The following is a 21,666-nucleotide window of genomic DNA, read 5'->3' as shown; positions in this document are numbered from 1 at the left end:
TCACTCTTCGATCCTAAAATGATAATCTCAAGAGACATATCCTAAATGATCTCTATAACAATGGGTATACAATACTTCCGGGGATTCCTTAGCAATACATGTCCATAATGCTACAAATTATGAGTTTGCTAGTATTCCACAAGGTTGTCAAGAAGAGTCTGTGGTCATCATCAATATTCTGTTAGATGACTACACTAAGTTGGGCATGGTCTCTCCCTTTTATTTTATCTCTTGCATGGTCTCTCACCATTATATTATCTCTTGTATGATCTCTCACCACTATTTTATCTCTGACATGGTCTCTCATTATTTTCTCATCTCTCTCTACCCTTTTTACCCAATACAGTATAAGTATGATAAGAATACATATATTATTTATTGCATGTAAAAATCATTATCTCATTTAGCACATATATCAAGAGCATATATAATAAGCACATAGGACATCTAACCATATTAAATACTTGATATTTATGTGTAAGCTTAAAATAACTACGTACTCACTTGCTAAAAGTGGATGACTCAAAATTTGGGCAGCGCTTCACCTAGCACTTTAGTTTTTCCTTTGATATGACCTAGGTAAGAATATCACTAAGTCTTAGTCTTATATTCTTATGACTAATGATGTTCTAGATTCCTGAATGATTACAATGTCTACTGATCTATAGCTGATAAGGAACAACTAGGTAAGATCATATCATAAGTAGGGTACATTTCGTATACAAAATATACTGTTTGGAAATCCTACTTTAGACACCTCATAAAATCTAGCCTAGATATCATCCCTGTAAGTAGATCAATCAGTATTTTGACTTGGAATCACCGATAAACCTTATCTATAGATTCATAATAATGACTATTAATATAAATATAAGTTACACTTGAATTAAGATAAGTGCAACTTAACTTATAGAGATTTTCTAGCGAAAAGTCGGAAATTACACTAGCAGAACTACAGACCGATAACTTCTATCTGTCTGGCTCTCACAGACCTCAAAGCCAAGCCAAAATACACTAATTACTAAGAAATTTCAGAACTTAAAATCCAGAGAGAATGGGAATTGTGGTGCGAGCAAATGAGGTGTCGTGCGCTTTTCGGGTATGCAAATCCTACCAAATTGTGCCACGTGTCGCAATTCCAATGGTTCACGTCCCACCTTCTAGAAACGCCGCGCACCATGTGCTTCGAGATTTAATTATTATTTTTTAAATCATATATTTCTCATACAAACTCCGTTTTCAAAGTTTTTTATATCCACTCATAGCTATTGACAAGTACTATAATTTTCATTTAGCCCCCGTCAGCTAATTCTCTTTTTATTTTTAAAGTTATATTTTTAACATGGTTAGACTGTTAAAATTCGTATAAAAATCAAAATTCTTTACGACATCCATTCTCGACTGTTTTTATACCGACGGATTCCTATTCACGAGATCTTTGATTCTCATCTAGATTGTTTTTCCTAACAATCGATCATTCAAAAATTCGGTTTTTGTGTCACACACTCCTATACTGAAACTTCAAAAAATCATAATTTTCTCATATGAAGTCAAATTTGGACATCCTTTATATGCATGAGTTCGTTTTTATGATTACTACGACTTTCTTTTAGATTACTTAGGCTAATAAGTAACCTATGTTCGAAAAATCAAAGTTTTTTTTTTAAATCAAGTTATGAAAAATTGTGAAAACTATAAAAAGAAATTGTATCAAATCCATAAATCCAAGTTTTTAAAAAATCAAATTTAAAAAAAAAAAAAAAAAAAAAAGATGAAAGGTTAAAAAAATCAAGTTATAGCAAATTTCGAAAAAAATCACTTGGAAAAAAATAAAAGTTTAAGAGGTTTGAAGAGATAAGTCAAGTGTTGCGCCGTACAGAACACACGTATAGGTTTTGTAGTCTGGAGGCTTCAATAAAACATACTGCTGCAAGAGAGAAAATGTTGTGTATGTTTTGCGTCGTGCAACAAACAACCTCTTACTTTTGTTTAGAGTTGAGATTGTGATCATAATCAAGTTATCATAATGTGGTGAATGTTTTGTTGAATGACCGAAATCGGTTGTGGAGTATAATATGTTGATTTTTTCAATCGTATAACACCCTAATAAGGACTGTTTTCACTTTGTACCAGATTCAGCCCGCCTTCCTAACTTAAACTCATTTAACTTAATAGTTGACTTTGAGTTTTGTACTATTTGACTTGGTAATCTGCTAAGGTGTATATAGGAGGTCTAACACGATATGTATAATGGAGGTTTAGATAGCTAATTGCTCAAGTTTGTGCAAAGAAACAAAAAGATAATAGCAATGTCGAGATTTATTTAAATTACGAGCGACATTTTTTTGTTTATGAAATCAGTTACAAGAAGTTTGGGAGGATGAAATCAGTTACACGTAAGATTTTTATTGAAATTATATTTTAAAACAAAATTTCTTTTGATTTCATAAGTCATCTGTGTCCAGGGTTCATGTTTCATGTTTCATGTCAGCTGCACTATATGATTCCAATAATTGAGCGAGAATCATAGGAACTATGCATGAGCAGTCTAAAACGCAAAAGGTGTTGTATGTGCTGTTAGTGGGTCAACTAATGTCTTTCGTATATGTTAGTATATATTTATGTGTTGTATTATTGTTAATTGTATTAGCCCTATATTGGCCCAAGGCCTTTTTGTATTTACATCCTTTTGTACGTGTATATATTTGGCATGTTAATGTGATTGGAATCAAGGGGAAATTACCCTCTGTAAAATGGTATCAGGCCTCTAATTCCTCCCTACGATTGTCTTCACAATATGATTCCCTAGCCATGCTAATCCGCCACACCTCTCCTACTCCATCTTTTTCTACTGTTCGATCCATGCTTGAAGTTGAAGAACAACGTATCAATCTTCCCTGTAAGGTACAACCTACTCATGCGGAACACTCTTCTTCTCCCACTTTGCTCCTCTCTGATGCGTCTCGCAATAACTCCGGCCATCACAACAGAGGCGGCTTCAGCCGCCGTGGCAATGGTCGTGGTGGAGGAAATCGGCAATCTCAGCGCCGACCTTCTGATCAGCGTAATAAGCCTGCGTGGCACTATGGGCTCCCCCACCAGGTTATGCATGGGCTCTTCTTCCATCTGGGTCCACTTCCCAGCAAGCTGGGCTTCTCCCTACGCCACTTCAGGCCCAACCCTCTTCAGAAACTCACTGGCGCACTAGCAATCTGCCGGCCTACAACCAGCAGGCCCATTTCGCTGCATCTTCTTTAGGCCCAACTCAGTAGGCTCCTCTTTGGTCCGATACAGCCTCCAATGCAAATTCCAATCAGGCCACCCAATTGCCTCAGTTTTTTTAGTGCTAGGAGCCTCAATGACCCGGCTAACGGTGGTTCGTATATGGATTCTGGTGCTACATCTCACATACACTCCAATGAAGGTATACTTAATTCATCTTATTCTAATTGCAATATTCGTTCTGTTATGGTTGGTGATGGATCATTTATTAATGTAACTAAGACCGGATCCTCTACTCTCTCTACTCATAATCCGCACCCTCCACCTTCACAACATCTTAATTACTCTTTAAATAATCAAATATTTAGTTTCCGTTCGAAAACTTACTAGAGATAATTTATGCTCTATCAAATTTGATGCCTTTGGTTTTTCTATGAAGGAATTCCTCACCAAGCAAGTTCTTCTCCGCTGTAATAGCTCTAGTGATCTCTACCCCATTACCGCTCCATCTCATCAAACCCTTGCTGCTATTGGTCCTTCTGTCTGACATCAACGTCTTGGTCATCCTGGCGATAATGTTTTTAAGCAATTAATTTCTAGTAAATTTATACAATGTATTAAAGCTAAGTCCAACCATCATTGCTATGCCTGTCAAGCAGGCAAACATGTTCCGACTTTCTTTTATTCTTTTTGATTCTAATGTTTCTTTTCCTTTTGATTTGGTACATTCTGATGTTTGGACTTCTCCCTTGGTGAGTCATAGTGGTTTGAAATATTATGTTATTTTTCTAGATCATTTCTCTCATTATGTTTGGATGTATCCTTTACAACGTAAATCTGATGTGTTTGCTAAGTTTGTTCACTTTCGTGCTTTTGTTCGTAATCAATTTAATCGTGACATTAAAGCTCTTTAATGTGATAATGGGGGAGAGTATACTAATCATGCCTTTCGTGATCTTTGTGACTCTAATGGTATTCATATGCGTTTTTCATGCCCTTACACGTCCCAACAAAATGGTAAGTCTAAACGCATGTTACGAACTATTAACAACACCGTTCGTACCTTGCTTTTTCACTCTCATCTTCCACCTACATTTTGGGCGGAAGATCTTCACATGCCATGTCATTTATTAAATATTCTTCCATCCACGTCCATTAATAATGTCACACCACATTTCAAGTTGTTTCACAAACACCCAACATATCCTCACCTTAGAGTCTTTGGTTGCTTATGTTACCCTCATCATAACCTCACTCACAAACTTTCCCCGTACACTTCTCCTTGCATCTTTTTAGGCTACCCATCTCATCAACGAGGTTATCGATGCTATGATCTCGAGTCTAAAAAGATTATCATCTCTCGGCATGTCGTATTTGATGAGACTGTTTTCCCTTTTGGCTCATTCACTCCGAATGAAACACCTTCTTATGACTTTCTCGATGATATCGAGTCGTCATCTCCTTTGGCTCAGCACTTTCGCATCTCTCATCCTTCCACCGCTACTGATTCCACCTCCTCTTCATCGTCGAGTGTTGCCTTTGGCGGGTCCTCTACGACTGTTCCTCCCTCCATCCCGGCAACCCCTGTCACAACCAACCCCATACCCATCCCCACTTCTTCTCATCCCATGTCTACAAGAGCAAAACATGGCCTACACAAACCTATTACTCGACTCAATCTTCTTACCGAAACTAAATCATCCCTCCCCCGGCCTTATCTACATGCTCTTGATGATCCTCAATGGCATTCAGTAATGCAAGAAGAATATGATGCGTTAATGAAAAACAACACGCGGACTCTCGTTCAACGACCACATGGGGTTAATATTGTCTGATCCATTTGGTTATTTAAGAAGAAAAACAAAATGCAGATGGCTCTTTAAGCTGGTACACAGCCCGATTGGTGGCCAATGGCAAAAGTCAACGTCCTGGAATTGATTGTGATGAGACATTTAGTCCGATGTTTAAACCGGCTACCATCTAAACCGTTCTTAGTCTAGCTGTTTCTCAGCATTGGCCTATTTATCAACTTGATGTGAAGAATGCCTTTCTTCACGGTCATCTTCAGGAGACAGTTTACATGCACCAACCTCCCGGTTTTCGTGATTCGGTTCACCACGATTATGTCTGTTGTCTATAGAAGTTTCTATATGGTCTCAAACAGGCACCTCGTGCATCGTATCATCGGTTTGCTCAATTTTTGTACCCATATCAGATTCACTCAGAGTCGTTGTGATTCATCTTTGTTCATATATAGCGATGATCATTCTCTTGCATATCTTCTCCTGTATGTGGATGATATTGTTCTTACTGCTTCCTCCACGGATCTCCTACGATGACTCATTACTTCTCTCAGTCACGAGTTCTCCATGACCAACCTTGGAGACCTTAACTACTTCTTGGGTATCTCAGTTCAGCGCAACTCCAAAGGAATATTCCTCAGCCAGAAGAAATATACTTTGGATATTCTTCATCGTTCTCAGATGCAATCTTGTAATCCGTGTTGCACTCCTGCTGATACTCATGCTAAGTTGGACTTGTTTGGTACTCCGGTTGCTGATCCCACGCTTTTCAAAAGTCTTGTCGGGGCTCTTCAATATCTCACATTCACTCGCCCCGACATTTCCTTTGCAGTTCAGCAGATATATCTATACATGCATGATCCCCGAGAACCACACCTTCATGCACTCAAACGCATTTTACGTTACCTCCGGGGCATTATTGACCATGGTAGTCAACTACAAGTCTCCCCATCTCGTGATCTCATTGCTTACTCTGATGCAGATTTGGGGGGGTTGTCCTGCTACACGTTGATCCACCTCTAGTTACTGTGTTTTCCTTGGCAGTAACATTATTTCCTGGTCATCCAAGCGCTAGGGCACCATCTCTCACTCTAGCGCTGAAGCCGAATATAGGGGTGTGGCCAGCGCGGTTGCTGAAACATCGTGGCTTCGAATTTTGCTTCGAGAACTCCATTTTTCACCATCTAAAGCCACGATTGTCTATTGTGATAATGTGAGTGCAGTTTACATGTCTATTAATCATGTTCAACATCAGCGCACCAAATACATCGAGATCGATATTCACTTTGTCTGCGACAAAGTTGCCATTAGAGATATTCAGGTTTTACACATCCCTACCGAGATATTCAGGTTTTACACATCCCTACCACATCTCAGTATGCCGATATATTCACCAAAGGCCTTCATCTCCCACTACGTCTGAGGGGGGATGTTAGTATATATTTATGTGTTGTATTATTGTTAATTGTATTAGCCCTATATTGGCCCAAGGCCTTTTTGTATTTACATCCTTTTGTACGTGTATATATTTGGCATGTTAATGTGATTGGAATCAAGGGGAAATTACCCTCTGTAATAGTATAGGTGTTGCTTGAATTCATCTTTATCTGTAATTTGGGTTAATTAAGCTCTTATTTCGGTCGATAAGCTTTATGTTTCTAATTAATTTGATGATAAGTTTTATCTAATTCTTTTTGTAATGTTAATGTACCCTAGACAAAACTAGAGGCAATAAAGTCCAGGCAGACCATTAGGCATGTAAACAAACCAAACGTTCAACAAACTATTCAAAAACCATTTTACAGGAAATTCATTTATGTTCGTTTATATAATAAACAAACAAACATGAAAAATGGTCTCGTTCATTCAATTATGTTCATGAACGGTTGTTTATGTTGTTTTTTTACATTTGTTTATGTTGTTCCTTTATGTTCGTTCATTTAAGTTCCTTTTATGTTTATATATGTTCAACTGTGTTTGATTACACTACTATATTATATGTTCCTTTATGTCCATATTTGTTTAATTATTTTTGTTTATCCCCGTTAATTTATGTTCATTCATTTATGTTCGTTTAGCATATTCACGAACATAAACGAACGAATATATACAATGTAATTTGTTAAACGAATGAACATGAACTAGCTGTCACTCTTGTTCATTCAGTTCGTTTATAGCCCTATATCCATCGCTGAGGGAATCAAAGGAGGTGGAACAAGGTATGTTAGAAAAAGGAGATTAAGAAGTTCAATGAGCTTGATGCACTTCATACTAAATGCATCCATACTATGAGGGTGTACCCTTTGATATATGAATTATTTTAGCGTAAATTACACGAATGGTCCCTATGGTTTGGGGTAATTTGCATGCTTGGTCCCTAACTTATTTTTTTTAACTCGTAAGGTCCTTACTATTTGTTTTTGTTATGCGCTTGGTCCCTATTGTTTGTTTTTGTTACATGTTTGGTCTCTAGCTTACCTAAAAAGACTATTTTTTAAATAGAAAAAAATGATAAGGTATGTAAGGTAAGGTGAGAAGGATGAGATTGGGGGGGTGTTTATTTAAATAAATCAAAAAATCAAGGGCAAAATAGTCTTTTTAGATTGGTCATGGACCAAACGCGTAACAAAAACAAATAGTAAGGATCTTTCGAGTTAAAAAAAAAAAGTTAGGGACCAAACAAGTATATTAACCTAAACCATAGGGACTATTCGTGTAATTTACCCATTATTTTATAACAACCAAACCAGTTGTTATATTTTAAGAAAAATGTTTCTAACATTATATGGTTTGAGCTATCTATAAATCCATGTATGTGTATCATTATGTTGTAAGTATCAGTTGAACATATATAGAGATATTTGATCATCAATTTGTCTAGCCTCTTTGATACCACTGAGAAACCAGAATTCTAGAATATATGAAAATATAATACTTTTATTAGGTTAGTTATTTTTTTATAAACATAAACCATTTTTTTTTGGTGAACACTTTTACCATTATTGATGTAATATACCATTTCAGATCTAAAATCGAGCATTTCACAGCTTTGTTGCATGTAAAAGCTACCAATTCGGATGGTGATCAAGTGGAAAATATGCATGCTGCTATTTCAACAAAAACGCATGTAATCTCATCGTAAAGGTATACTATAGGATGATTTGGAGGTATATTATCTTCTTGCGTTTTTGAAGTTGTAGGATTTAGCATAATGATTACATAAACTTCAATAAAGATCATATTTTCTAACATTTGTGTGTTTGTTTGTTATAGGACCTTACTGGTCTTCTTTATTCAACGATAAGCAAAATTAAAAAAAAAAACATGGCTTTCCATGATTCCTCTCAGGTGCAAGTTTATGATATAGTTGTATACATTATGGGTAATAAAAGATTGAAATTATTTTTAAAAAAAAAATCATGTTGTATAACTACCTTAAGAGTATTGACCTTGATTTACTCCCTTAATATCTTTTCATATTTTACCCCTTAATCATAGGCTAATCTTCTCTTTATTTCCTTAGTTACTTTGTTTATCCTATATTTATATTTCCTTTCTCTGTAACCCTAAAATATGAATGAAAGTAACCTTTTGATCAGTTTTATTATGGTATCAGAGCGGCATTAAAACAAAACTCAAAGGAGATAACCATGCATGGAAAAAAAAAGAAAAAAAATATGAGGGAGTAGTGGTGATGCCTCTGACCACAACACACCTTATTACCTCCATGCCTCTGATTATCCAAGGAAGATGCATGTTAATGACATGCTTACAGATGCAAACCAGTTTGATTGCTCACAGGAAATGTTGAATTTGTTCGCCAATAAAAAGATTGTCATTATTGATAGGTCAATCAAGAAACCTACCTCTAATTCAAAAGATTACATAGCCCGGATGAGGTGTGATGCAACAATCAAAAGGTGATTAAACACTATCATGGAGAAATAAATCAGAACTAGTGTGAAATATGCAACGGTGGCTCAACAGATCTGGGAATATTTGAAAGAATGATTTGGAAAAGGGAATGCCTCTAGAGCATATGATCTGAAGCAATCTCTTACACCCTGCTCTCGAGTTCAACTTAAGGAGAGAAAAGAAAGGAAATGGGTGGAAATGAGAGGAAAGTAAGAAAAATTAATGCTCCCAAGTTTAATTAAAGGAAGGAAGTGGAAGAAAATGGAAGGATCACTTTCCCTCCTAACTTTCCTTCCGATTTGGGAGGATTTGAAAAGAAAGAATAAAATGTTTAACTTTCCTTCCATTTCTCTCCAACTCGGGAGCACAAAAGACCGATTTGTTTTCCTTTCTTTTTTCTTCTTTTCTCTCCTTTCTCTTCTCTTCTTTTATTTGCTTCAACTCGAGAACGAGGTGTTAGCACCATCAAACAACAAGGGTTATTGATCTCTGCTTATTATATAAAATTGTGTGGGCTATGGCATAAAATCCAATCTGCTTTTTGGATACCTATATGGGACTACAATGGTTATCATACCAAATGGTGCCACCAAATAGGTTAATGGTCGTAGGGATTGCACCATACCCAATAGGAAGACAATCAAAGACGTCCTTCATATACCAGATTTCACTTGCAACTTATTATCGATGAGTAAATTATCAAATGATTTAGAATGTGTTGTAACATTTTTTTTTCAAAAGTTTGTGTCATGTAGAACCTGTATTCAACGGAATTGATTGGAGCGAGTGATATGTAAAAGGTTTACATAGGATCGGGATGATGAAAAAAGAAAGACAAGTGATGGAAACTCCTAGTACATAGCATAAGCGACTAGGTCACATGTCTATCTCCAAACTTAATAGTGTTGGTCTTGTTAAAGATGTCTCTTTGAAGGGTTTTTGTGATTCTTGTAATAAAGCAAAATTTGCTAGACTTCCATTTCCAGCTAGTAAAGTAAAAACAAAGGCTTCTTTTGATCTTATTCATTGTGATGTTTGGGGCAAATATCGAACACCCTCTTTTACACGAGAAAATTACTTTCTTACAATAACTGATGATTTTAGTCGTGTCGTTCTGGATTTCCTCCCAAAGCACAAACACGAAGCTAGCATTAAATTCGTTAACTTACATATGATGATTCAAGTCTAATTCGTGAAAAACATAAAAAAGAATACGGTGCGATAACTGAGGTGAATTTACATCAAATGACATTCTTGATTTTTATGCCAGAGAAGGGATCATTCTTGAAACAACATGTCCCCACACAACTCAACAAAATGGTGTGGTGGAAAGAAAGCATTATCGTCTTTTAGAAACAGAGAGGGTCTAAAATTTGAAGCGGGTCTTCCAACAATGTGTTGGGGGAGTGGATACTATCACCTACTCACATCATAAATCGTCTTCCTTCAGATGTGATAGATGGAAAGATGCCCTATGAAGTAGTGAGTAACCGGAAGCCGGAGTATGAACACCTAATGGTGTTTGGGTGTCTTGCATACTTTCGAAACACCAAAACCAAATGAGATAAATTTAAGCCAAAGGGGAGACCAAGGGTCTTCTTAGGTTACCCTTGGGGGCACGAAGTGATGTAAAATTTGTAGATAGTGTTTTCCCGTTGACAAAATCAAAAATAAAAGCAAAAAAATGAAGGGTATGAGCTTATATAGGGGAGTTCACGCCCAGGGTTGAGTTTATGGCCGTAAACTCCATGTTTACGGTCGTAAACTCCACATGTTGGAGTTTAAGGCTTGAATCTTGTACTGTGGCTTTAGCAGATAAATCCCAACACTTATCCCTTAAGTGTACTATGCTCAAAATGCTCAAACATACTCTAAATTGTGTTAAATGATAGTAGGAATGAGTCTGACACTAAGTTGAGTTAAATGACTGAGCTTTCAAAGCAAAAAAAATCCGGGTTGTCACAGCTAGTTGGATAGGAGGTAAAATTAGGTGTAGTAATATTTCGACACATAATAAAGAATCTAAAGATGAAACCAAGTAGAGTAAGGCGGTGGATGGAGAAATCAGTTCGATCAAGAAGAATGATACATGGTAACTTATAACTCTTCCAAAGGGACACAAAGTAATCGGTGTCAAATGGTTATATAATACAAAGACCGGCCAGGGAGGGAAAATGGAAAAGTAAAAGAAGATATTAGTTTCAAAAAGGCTACAAGCAAATACATAGAATTGATTATGATGACGTTTTTTTCTCTAATATCAATAGCCGATACCATCATATGGCTTCTGACAGCAATTGCAACACAAAATCAGTACAAGATTTATTAGACGGTTGTGAAGTCGGCATTCTTAAATGGATATCTTGAAGAGGAAGCCTATATTTGGAAACCTAAAAGTTATGTTCATACATTCCAAGAAGATAAATTGTATCTATTAAATAAAGCCTATATAGATTGAAGAAGCTCTAAGATCCTATAAAACAAGAATAGACGAGCGCTTCTAGAAAGATGGCTTTGTAAAAATTTCATATGAACATGCACTATATACAAAAAGAAATCAAGATGGAGATATTAAAGATGGCTTTGTAAAAATTTCATATGAACATGCGCTATATACAAAAAGAAATCAAGATGGAGATATTATGATTGTATGCTTGTATGTGATAACATGACCTTCACTAGAAACAATCAATGTATGTTTCACGATTTTAAGAAAATGGTGACTACTCTTAAGACACAAAATTGATTAGTTATTTAGATAGCGATTATGGTGGAGATATGGATGAAGATAAAAGTACTTATGGATATGTATTTCATATTTTTTGAACAATGTTTGTTTGGTCTTCAAATAAGCACCATGGTTTGTGATACACTTACTCTCGAGAGGCAAATATTACTTGGCTATTCAAATAGTGATTATGGTGGAGATAAGAATTATAGTAAAAGTACTTATATCTATTTAATATTAGTTCAACGGTATTTTCATGGTTTTCAAAGAAGCAACAAACTGTTTCTCTCAATATGTGAATTAAACATAATACATGGTAACCGCAACATGCACATGTCAAGCTATATATGGTTAAAGAATAGTTTAAATGAATTATATCTTATAGATGAAGATCAATTATAATATATGTTGATAATAAATCTGTTATTTTACTCATGAAGAATCTCATTTCCCATATTTGAAGCAAGCATATCAACATAAACTTCCATTTCATCCGAAAAAATAAGTGAAAGATAGAATGGTCGAATTGGTGCATTGTAGAACTGGAGAACAATCGGTATACATTTTCAAGAAGCCTTTGAAGACAGTTAGATTTCAGAAACGGTGAAGATGCTTGGCATGTTTAGTTGGGTTTGAAGGGAATGTTAGAAATCAAACACAACAAAGTCAAAGAAAAACGGATAAAAATAAAAGTCAATGTTAAGTATTACTTTATTTTTTTCCTATATAAGCACCTTATGTTTATAAAAGAAAAGCAAACAGGTGAAATGACATAACTAAAAATATAAAAAACATAACAATAGCTCTCCTTTGAAAAATATAATTGTTTTTGTATGTATGAAAGTTTATGGACCAATTTTATATATTTAGCTATCTCACTTGTTATATATATATATATATATATATATATATATATATATATATATATATATATATATATATATATATATCCAGAAAAGTCCTAAAATTTATATATCAAAATCTCCAGAAAAATCCTAAAATTTTAGTCTAGTTTATGAAAAAATCTAAAACTAAATTTTGTTTATTGAAAAGCACAAAATATCAGTTAAAACTTCGAAAAAGCCCTTTTCGGCCGGTTTCACAAATTTTGTCGGTATTCTATCATTTTTCGTTAGTTTGCTCAAAATTTTGGGATTTTTTCAAAAATTACCTGATAACCAAAATATTTTGACTTTTTTGAAAATTACCATGAAATTAATGGATATTATTATTAACAAATCATTTATAAACATAAAAAATAATTTTATTATAAAAAAGAAAATACATTTGTTGCTAATTTCTAGAAATAAATTGGTGGTCTAAGTACTCCTCTATTGTTTCCTGACCACTCAAACTCTTTACGTTCTTCTTATGCATTGTTGTGGGTATGATGGTGAGATGTACTTAGTTAGCGTTCATCTAATGTTGGTGTTCATTTTGTGTTGTTTAACCTAACTATCACTCAACATTCATTCATCCCTCACATGTTAACAACCATCGGTTAACACACATCTATAAAATGTGAAAAGTGAACCGTGAATGATAATTTATATGGAGACAAGTGAATGGAGATTATCTATTTAATTTGTCATTCAAAAATTTATTTTCGCTCTCTATAGATGTGTGTAATTTTATGGTTGTTATCGGGTAATGTTTGGAGATTAGGTGGTAGTTAGGTTAAAGAACATAATGAAAGATCTATATGTTCGGGTAATGATATTTTCTAATAACATATGATCATATAACATCATTCCTCATTGCAAGTAGACACTTATTGATTGTGTATTAGTAAATATTATTAATTCTTGTATTGGTCACGCATTACAGAGTACTTCTCATTATAACACTAACAACCATACATACGAAGAACATAGAGAGTTTGAAGTGGTCAACAAACAATAGAGAAGTACATAATCGATCATTTTATTCCTATAAATTAACAACAAATGTATTTCCTTTGTTTATAGTAAAAAAATATTTTTTATGTTTATAAATAATAATATCTATTAATTTCATAGTAATTTTCAAAACAATTCTCAGTATTTTGATTATCGGATAATTTTCAAAAAAATCCTAATATTTTGAGCAAACTAAAAATGGGTTTTTTGAAGTTTTAGCCGGTATTCTGTAAATAAAAAGTAGTTTGAGACTTTTTAATAAATTAGATTAAAATTTTAAGATTTTTTTTTAGAGATTTTTTTAGCCGGTATAGACACACGTGGACGATGGCGATACCAAAATGAGAGGAAGAAGATCGTAGGTTTTAAGGCTAAGATGAGGTTGGGTAGATTCTAATTAAAACTCAAAAAGGAAATAAGAATTAAACATCGATAAAATGTTAATTTTAGAAATTACGAAAGAAAACGAAACGATAATAAGCAAAAGGGGAATGTTTACAAACTACAAGGACCAAGTATATAGATATTATGACAGTGGCACTTACCATACAAGTTTTGTCAAACTACAGGGACTAATACTGTAGTTTTGTCTAAAATCCTTTTATTTGGGAAGAATTAATATTTAATACTAAATATTTGGTGTCCACGGAATATAGTGGAGGATGGGCCCACAAGTATCAAACCCTTTGTAGTCATTTCATAAATAAAGTGTCCCACTTTCACCATGCAAAGAACACCATACACGTTCACATCAAACTCCATACGCTACATAAATGCTGTGTAGTTGTTATTTCATGTAGGGTCCCACTCTTTTGTAACGTTAATATCACATATACATTCATTTATTATATGATATCATGATGTTAATATACTATCCTCACATAACGTAAAAGTTTACAATGACATAACATATCTAAATTTTCTAATATTCGTCATCATGCGAGACACCATTTCTTTAAGATAATTCACAACTAATATCTTTAAATATAGTTTTTTAGGTCTTTCATATTATCAAAAATTCAAAATCCTACGTATGTACATAACATACCCCACACTTCTCGACTTATTATGAGTGCTATAGAGAAGATATTTCATGGTGGTCCATGTTCACCGATCTCACCTAATAATGTCGTAACGGCTATATTTCATGCACGCCATACGAAATAATTAACATACATACACATTCATACATGCATGGAACTCGTATCTTTTTCAGGTTCTCGACTTCAAGAAAACAACACATGAAATAGTGTTTATAGTTAAAGAGAGACTTATTATTATTCGGATAACTATAAGGCTACCCGTGCATAGAAGCCTCAAAAAGTTCTTATAAACTCTAAAAAGCCGATTAAAGAGAAATATAACTATTCAGTTAAAAAGATATTGATAAAAAAAAAACTCATCTTGTAAGCATTGTTCCATTATGGATAACTAGGAGGATAGTATGATGTTGAAGATCGCATATGAGATGTTGAACGCGATGGTGATGATGATGATCCTACATTCCACTTGCCAAGATCTCCATTGAAACCGCCACCATGAAACACCGTTGAACCACCACCACCACCACTGTACAGATGACCGGAAATTTGTGCCTGGTACATCGAGTATAACGGATTCATCTGCCCGTGGTTTCTTCTCAGGATTTCATTTCGCATAGAATCATCCAATTCATTTTCAGGGAGATCATCAATTATGATGATCTCCCTACTGTTATGACCATGGTGGGACCTTGCATGAGGCACTGCGTAATGACCACCATGGTCATAACGATCCACAGGTGCCATGAAACCACCATGAGTAGTACTTCTCATGTTCACCTTTGGATGTGGATACACATTGAAAGGTTGAGATTCAGAGCCATTTTGGAACTGGGTAAAGATAACCGGCGGCTGAGGATGGTGTTGTTGACTTCCCTGCGGTGGTCTAAATGGCTGTGAAGATGGTGATGGTAATACATCTTCGTCTGTTTTAACCACGGTTAAGTTTTTTCCCATTAACCTAAGAACAGGTTTCGAAGGGCTAGCAACAGAATCATTATCACTGTAAATTGGTAATTTTTTCATGGTAGGGAAAGGAAAGATTGCAGTTTCAGGTGCTTGGGAAGTCGAGTAGTTGCTTAGTGGAAACGTGTCAGATCTGAAGTTGAAATTAACACCTGGAGCACTACTACTCTTGTTTGATTCCATCGTTTGTCTCCTTACAATCGATGATTCATGATTATATGAAAAAGCACCGTCTTTTCTAGAGCAACAGCAAGGCTGATGATCGTTTTTGAAACTGGTCGGAAAATATTTTGTATCATCTGGTGCGACAGAAGTAGATCTTGAATCTGATCTTGCTAAACTGGGATTAGAAACAGTTGAAACCGGAGAATTAGACATCGAATCTCGATCCATTGTATCATGATGATGGTTTTGATCACTTGATGGAACTCTTGTGGTGGTGGTGGATGATGAATTTGCTTGAAGTTGTTCTTCAGAAACCACATCTCCGCCAGGGCTTGGCGGCAAGAACGATCCGGGTGGTCCAGGAATCGGTATCGGGTCATCTTCATGAAAGAAAAAATCGTGTTTTTCAACATCTGGAGCACGATTAGTTGAACATAATAGCTGTTCTTGATACATCTCAACGCATTTTGAAAACTCTGGATCGAACGAGTTGCTCAAACCCGTGAAATTTGGAGGTGGAACAACACAAACTTGTTCAAGATTCGATAGCAACGTCTCGTTTCTAACAGATTGAATATCATGTAATGCATCCACGTCAGCAGTTTCAACTCCATCAGAAGATTTTTCGTTTGAAGTCTTCGAAGTAACGGATCTTGATCTTGTCTCTTGGTTGTTTCTTACAGCAGCCACGTGTTCTTCATTTCTAGAAAGTGATTTCTCTTTCGATGTATCTTGAAATGTTTCATTAAAAGAAGAAGATTTCCTTTTTAAATTAAGTTTAGCGACTGGGAACGATAGATTCTTCCTCAAAAACTTTCTACCCTTTGATCTTGTATTATCGGCTCTATCAGGATTTTGAGATGGACTTGAAGGATCTGGAGAACCCTCGTTGTCTTCATGCATACGGGTGCTTTCTTTTCTGAACTCCGCCATTAATGGTGAGGAAGTTCTCGTTTTCTTCCTAATTTGTGACAGTGCCACGTCATCAGATGAAAGTGGAGGATTTCCGAAGTCACATCGTGAAGAAGGCTTATCACTTTCAATGCGCAAGTTCTTCCTATGCTTCCGTTTCCCAGTGAGCTTCTTTACAAGATTAGTTCTCTTAGAGCACGCCCATGGTGGCCTTACAATAGCCAAATCATCCACCGGATCATTCACAGGCTTTCTGGGTGGTTCATCTTTTCTGCAATTTTCAGCTATGGCAGCATCTTCTTCTTCATCATTTCTCGCCTGTTCATCAACAATCAGCTCAAAAAAAAAAATTCAAATATCAACAGCGATCTAAAGTACAAAGTGAAAGAATTTACCTGAGGCTTTGTTGAGCAAACTTTTCTGGCATTAGGGATAAGTTTCAGATACTTCTTGTGATGCTTCTGCTTATGAAGATTGCTTTTGAATTTCTTCTTAGTACCTGTGACAAGTTTATTCCCTTTTGCTCCTTTCAATAACTTCCGATTTCCATGATTATTCTCCAAAGAACCGGATTTTGGAACCGATAAGATCCGAACTTTTGTGCCATCGGTATCAATATAAACATCACCTTCATTATCAACAACTTCATGATTGACGGTAGTTGTTCTTGGGATTTGCTCTTGTTTCTCTTCTTCTGCTTCTTCTTCTTCCTCTTGAAACTGAAATTCTTGAGCAGGAAAACTCGAATTTGTAGCCCAGCTTGTTCCGTTTCTTTTATCGAGTTCTTCGATTGTACAGTGAGGAGCTGTTTTATATATTTCCAGCATCAACCTCGTCTTCCTAGGTTTGACCCTATGTTTGACTATAACCTTGGCGTTATCGGTCCACTTCATAGTCCCTTCACCAGTTAGACACTGATCGATATGAGCATTTAAGGTGGTGTTTGAAGACGATGAGAAAATCTTGCAAACCGGGCAAATTTTGGAAGCCATGGAAATCTCTTCAACTGGTTCAACACCAGGATTCAATTTCATTACCAATCTACTTTTTTTGGTGTTTTCGGTGTGATGCGAAGAAGCAGGTGGTTTCTCCTTTGACTTTGTGCGAATCAAGTGTTCTTGGTTGTTGTGTCGTTTGGAACAGCTTGAATTTGTACTTACAGTTACAAACCCAGATGGTTGTTCGCCTTTGGATATGAATTGATCGTCATTTCTGGGCTTCTCAATAAAACTGATTATGGTTTCTTCATCGTGTAAAGGATCTTCAAGATTGCATCGGCTAACAGATGAGTTATCTCTCAGTAAATCAAGGGACTGGAAAGGTGGCAACAAATTCTTGACTCCATGTTTCAAGCAAAGTTGCAAGCTTGTGGTGGAGAAAGGCCAATTACAGGCGACATCTTTGCTCCTTAAACCGAAGACATAATCCCTACAAGAGAATCAACCAAAAATTGTGTCAAAAAGATTCAAGATCTGACCATCAAAAACTAATAGAAACAGTAATATCACATGCGAACAAGAAGGAAAGTCCATGAACTAAGAACAGAAATCAAGAATTAAAAGCTAAACATGAAATCACATCACATAAGAAGATATATATAGTCAAGAAAAACGAAAGCAAACAATAAATTCACCCCCTTAAGTCTTGACTAGAAATGGGTAAGAAAGGAAATTTAAGAGCAGTGATTGGGCGAAACATAAAACATTAAAAAGCGATAATCTTGAATAAGTAATAAAATCGAAGGCTGGGGACAAGATGATCTTTTCATGAAATCCGAGCCACGCACTTACTTCTACTGGTCAAGAACACCTGTTAACACTGAATTGGGTTATCTTGGATCTGACCCAGTAAAAAAAGAAGAAATCTTGGAAGAAATTACAGTTTATCAGAGTCGAGTAAATAAAAGTATTCTGATTTTCTCTACCTTATAGAGAAATTTGGGAGATGGTTGTCGTTGGTGTCATCAAGATCAGCATCTAGAAACTTCAGATCTATATCAGAAGGCTTGAGATCATGAGAGATTTGGTTTTGTTGATGATGATGATGATGCGATGATGAGGGATCTGGTGGTGGATGATCATCAATGGATATCATCTGCTGCTAATAATCTTATGTCTTCTTGTGCTGTCTAAACAGTCACAAGAACTCTCCTTCTCAACAACTGCAACTTTACACTTGGCCTTCAGCATATATAACAAGACACTAGTACCCCTTCCCCCTCTCTCTCTCTAGCTAGCTAATTTTCTCTCACTAGAATTTCAAATACACAACCCCACTTATCTGACTAAAAACATGCGTGGTGAGAGATGGTCATCAGATAACTCCAAGCTTAGAGCAAACCCTGTAAATTAAAACCATATTTTATGTGATCTTGAAGCATCAAATTAACAACTTTCTTTTTAAAGAATCCAATCGAACAAGAAAAGAACCAAATTAGTTGGCCTAGTACAAAACCCACAAGCAAAGATTGAAGTTATAGAGACTAGACGAAGTTCAACAACTGTTATTTTATGTGAGAAAGGCAAGAAAAGAAAGCTTCATAACCAGTATCCACGAAGCTTAACAACGTCCCAAAACAAGATAAACACAATTCCAGACCTTAACCCAAATGGGTTTTATAAGATTTGAACTTTTCTTCAAGCAGTTAAAAATAAAAAAATAAAAACTTTTCTTCAAGATAATTTGACCACTGGTTTAAAACAAACGCAAGAGTCAAGATCCCCACACCAAAAAGATATAAGAATGGCAAGATTTCAAGTCTTCGGTTCTTGTTTAGTGGACAGTGGAACATGACCACAAAAATATGGATAAAGAAATTAGACCAATTTGGTTAAGGTCGATGATTGAAATACTGTTCATGTTGAAAGAGATCATAAAATCACAAACACAAAAGATTTGTCTTTTAAAACTTGGAATCTATAAAACATACATTTAGATTCAATTCACAAATACAGAAACAAAATCAAGGATAAAAGCATCCATCGCAAAGAGATTGAAAGGGAAGAATTTTCAAGAAAACCCCAAAACCCAGATGAAAAACGAAACAAAGGAACTTGAAGAAATCATCATATCAAAAAAAGTATGAAGCAAACCTTATCTTTATGAGCTTTTTGTTAATGGGTGAGTTGGGAAAACGAGAGAGAATACAAAGGGAAAAAAGAGAGAAGAACAAGAAGAACAAGACTGAAAATCAAATTGGAGAAGATTAGAACAGCAGCAGCACCACCCACTCACACATCAAAAAGAGGCATCAGGTTCTTCTCTCCACCAAAAAGCAAAATTTGAACCATTGACACCACTGATTCACCTTCCATCTATGAATATGCGTGTTTGTGTGTATGAGAGAGAGAAAAAAAAAAGGGAAAGAGAAGAGAAGAGAGAGATGTTTTGGGTACTCTACAAAGCTGTCCTATCTTAAACCTACCCTACATCTCTCATAATTTTCTTCATTTCTTTATTGCCGATATTATTTATCATGGTGAGTGAATTGTCAGTTGTGCCCCCCTTTTCACAGGGATTTACGCATGAAAATTCTCCACTCATGGCTACAGGACAAGACCCCCTACCTCTTAAAAGACACCATTGTCCAAATACACTTCATCTATATATTTATTGTATGCTTAATAATAATATATATGTCTATTTGTTTATTTATTTTTCGAAGAATTAACGGTAATCGTTTTTGTCAGTTAAGCATGAGGTCGGTGATCTTCAAAAACTTGAGGTGACTTCTTAGATGTTTTCGCATTGCATCGGGGTTAAAAGTTAATTTAAATAAGTTCATCTGGTGTGGTAACCTCGGCCTTGGCTGTGGTTTCCTTCCACCATAGCAAGCAAAGAGCACCACTACATATGGTATCTGCAGAGTGCTTTTGTTAATACCTTAAAATCTGTTTGAGATGGTTAGACTCCACATAAATTAGATTGCGAGAACAGAAGAAAGCTGAAGCAATTTTCGATGATCTATTCCTAAAGCAAAGTACAAATAAAATACTAGTAGTGGTCTTTATGATCTCCACAATTATAGGAAGTGCAACTATCATGCTAGACTTATTCAATGAGCTAAAGAAAAGCATGCAACTAAAAGAAACGTTCAACTATGTTTCTTCACATAGTCTTCCAATGTCTTCTAGTCTTCTTAATGGGCGGGTTTACGAGTGTTCCTCTTGGGCCGATTGTGGATTAGACACGTATGAATCCCTCTCTCTCTCTCTCTCTCTCTTGACCTTGTCCTCAAGGTCTGTGGGTACGTTAGTTAGGTCTATTGGATTAAGTGTCTAAGGTGTCTAAGACTAACAATAATTGGTATAAACTTGAATGGATGGTAGCACGATCATTTTGGGTTGTCTTCAAACCTAACAATTGAATAGAATGACTCTTAGAGAGAGAAGAATGATTTATTAATTTATTATTTGGTTAATATATTAATTAGAAATCAAAATAAATTATTTATTAATGTATTATGGAAATAATATATTAATTAGAAATCATATTGTTTAATTAATATTTAATCATAAATTAATTTGGAATTAAAGAAATTAATTAAACTGCAAGGACTAAATGTGACAATATTCAATAGTTGAGCATTGGGCAACTCTAGAACCTCCCTATAGTAGAAGGAACGAAATCTAGATGCTCCTAGGGTTTCATTGGGCTCTAAGGGTGCCTTGGATGCCATAGGGAAGAAGTTAAGGGATTAGGTTTATCTTGACTATATCTACTTTATCCAATATCTTCCTAACACCTATATAAACCCTCATTAGGGTTAAATTTCGGTTATGACTCCTCCAAGAGCCTAATGGCTGAAATTTCTCTTCCATTACTCTCTCTCTCTCTCTCTCTCCCTCTCTCTCTCTCTCTCTCTCTATATATATATATATATATATATATATATATATATATATATATATATATATATAGTTTTCCTTGGTTGCTTGAGTTTGTTTGTGAACCATTAGAGGCGCGACACTTGTGGCGCTTGCTACCAAAGGTCTTTCAAGCAAGGATTTAAGACTTTT

The 21,666-nt window shown here is 35.5% G+C and overlaps 1 protein-coding gene across 2 annotated transcripts; it reads right to left on the bottom strand.

Annotated features, from left to right (window-relative positions):
• Positions 1-14,817: 14,817 nt before the first annotated feature.
• Positions 14,818-20,042, bottom strand: LOC145005523 (uncharacterized). Of its 2 annotated transcripts, none has more exons than XM_078964602.1 (4): positions 19,741-20,042; positions 18,573-18,989; positions 17,044-18,076; positions 14,818-16,966 (listed from the first exon to the last, which is right to left on the bottom strand). In XM_078964602.1, exons 2-4 carry the CDS (start codon positions 18,740-18,742, stop codon positions 14,987-14,989), a joined length of 3,183 nt encoding a protein of 1,060 aa, XP_078820728.1. In that variant the 5' UTR covers positions 18,743-18,989; positions 19,741-20,042; the 3' UTR covers positions 14,818-14,986. The 2 variants fall into 2 exon arrangements, with proteins under 2 accessions (XP_078820728.1, XP_078820729.1); XM_078964603.1 differs by having other exon boundaries at positions 19,883-20,042.
• Positions 20,043-21,666: the final 1,624 nt, after the last annotated feature.

Source organism: Lactuca saligna, chromosome 7 (genome assembly GCF_052625555.1).
Source record: "Lactuca saligna cultivar CGN05327 chromosome 7, ASM5262555v1, whole genome shotgun sequence".
In the NCBI taxonomy this organism is placed as follows: domain Eukaryota; kingdom Viridiplantae; phylum Streptophyta; class Magnoliopsida; order Asterales; family Asteraceae; genus Lactuca; species Lactuca saligna.
Note: the sequence above shows the minus strand (reverse complement) of the source record. Positions and strands in the feature narration are given on the sequence as shown.

What these genes read in the sequence shown, in the direction of transcription:
- LOC145005523 (XM_078964602.1), bottom strand. Translation starts at nt 18,742, where the DNA reads ATGATATCCATTGATGATCATCCACCACCAGATCCCTCATCATCGCAT. An exon ending in CTCCCAAATTTCTCTATAAG is followed by an intron (nt 18,077 to 18,572) that starts GTAGAGAAAATC and finishes ATTCTCTTGTAG; the next exon opens with GGATTATGTCTTCGGTTTAA. An exon ending in TTTGCTCAACAAAGCCTCAG is followed by an intron (nt 16,967 to 17,043) that starts GTAAATTCTTTC and finishes GTTGATGAACAG; the next exon opens with GCGAGAAATGATGAAGAAGA.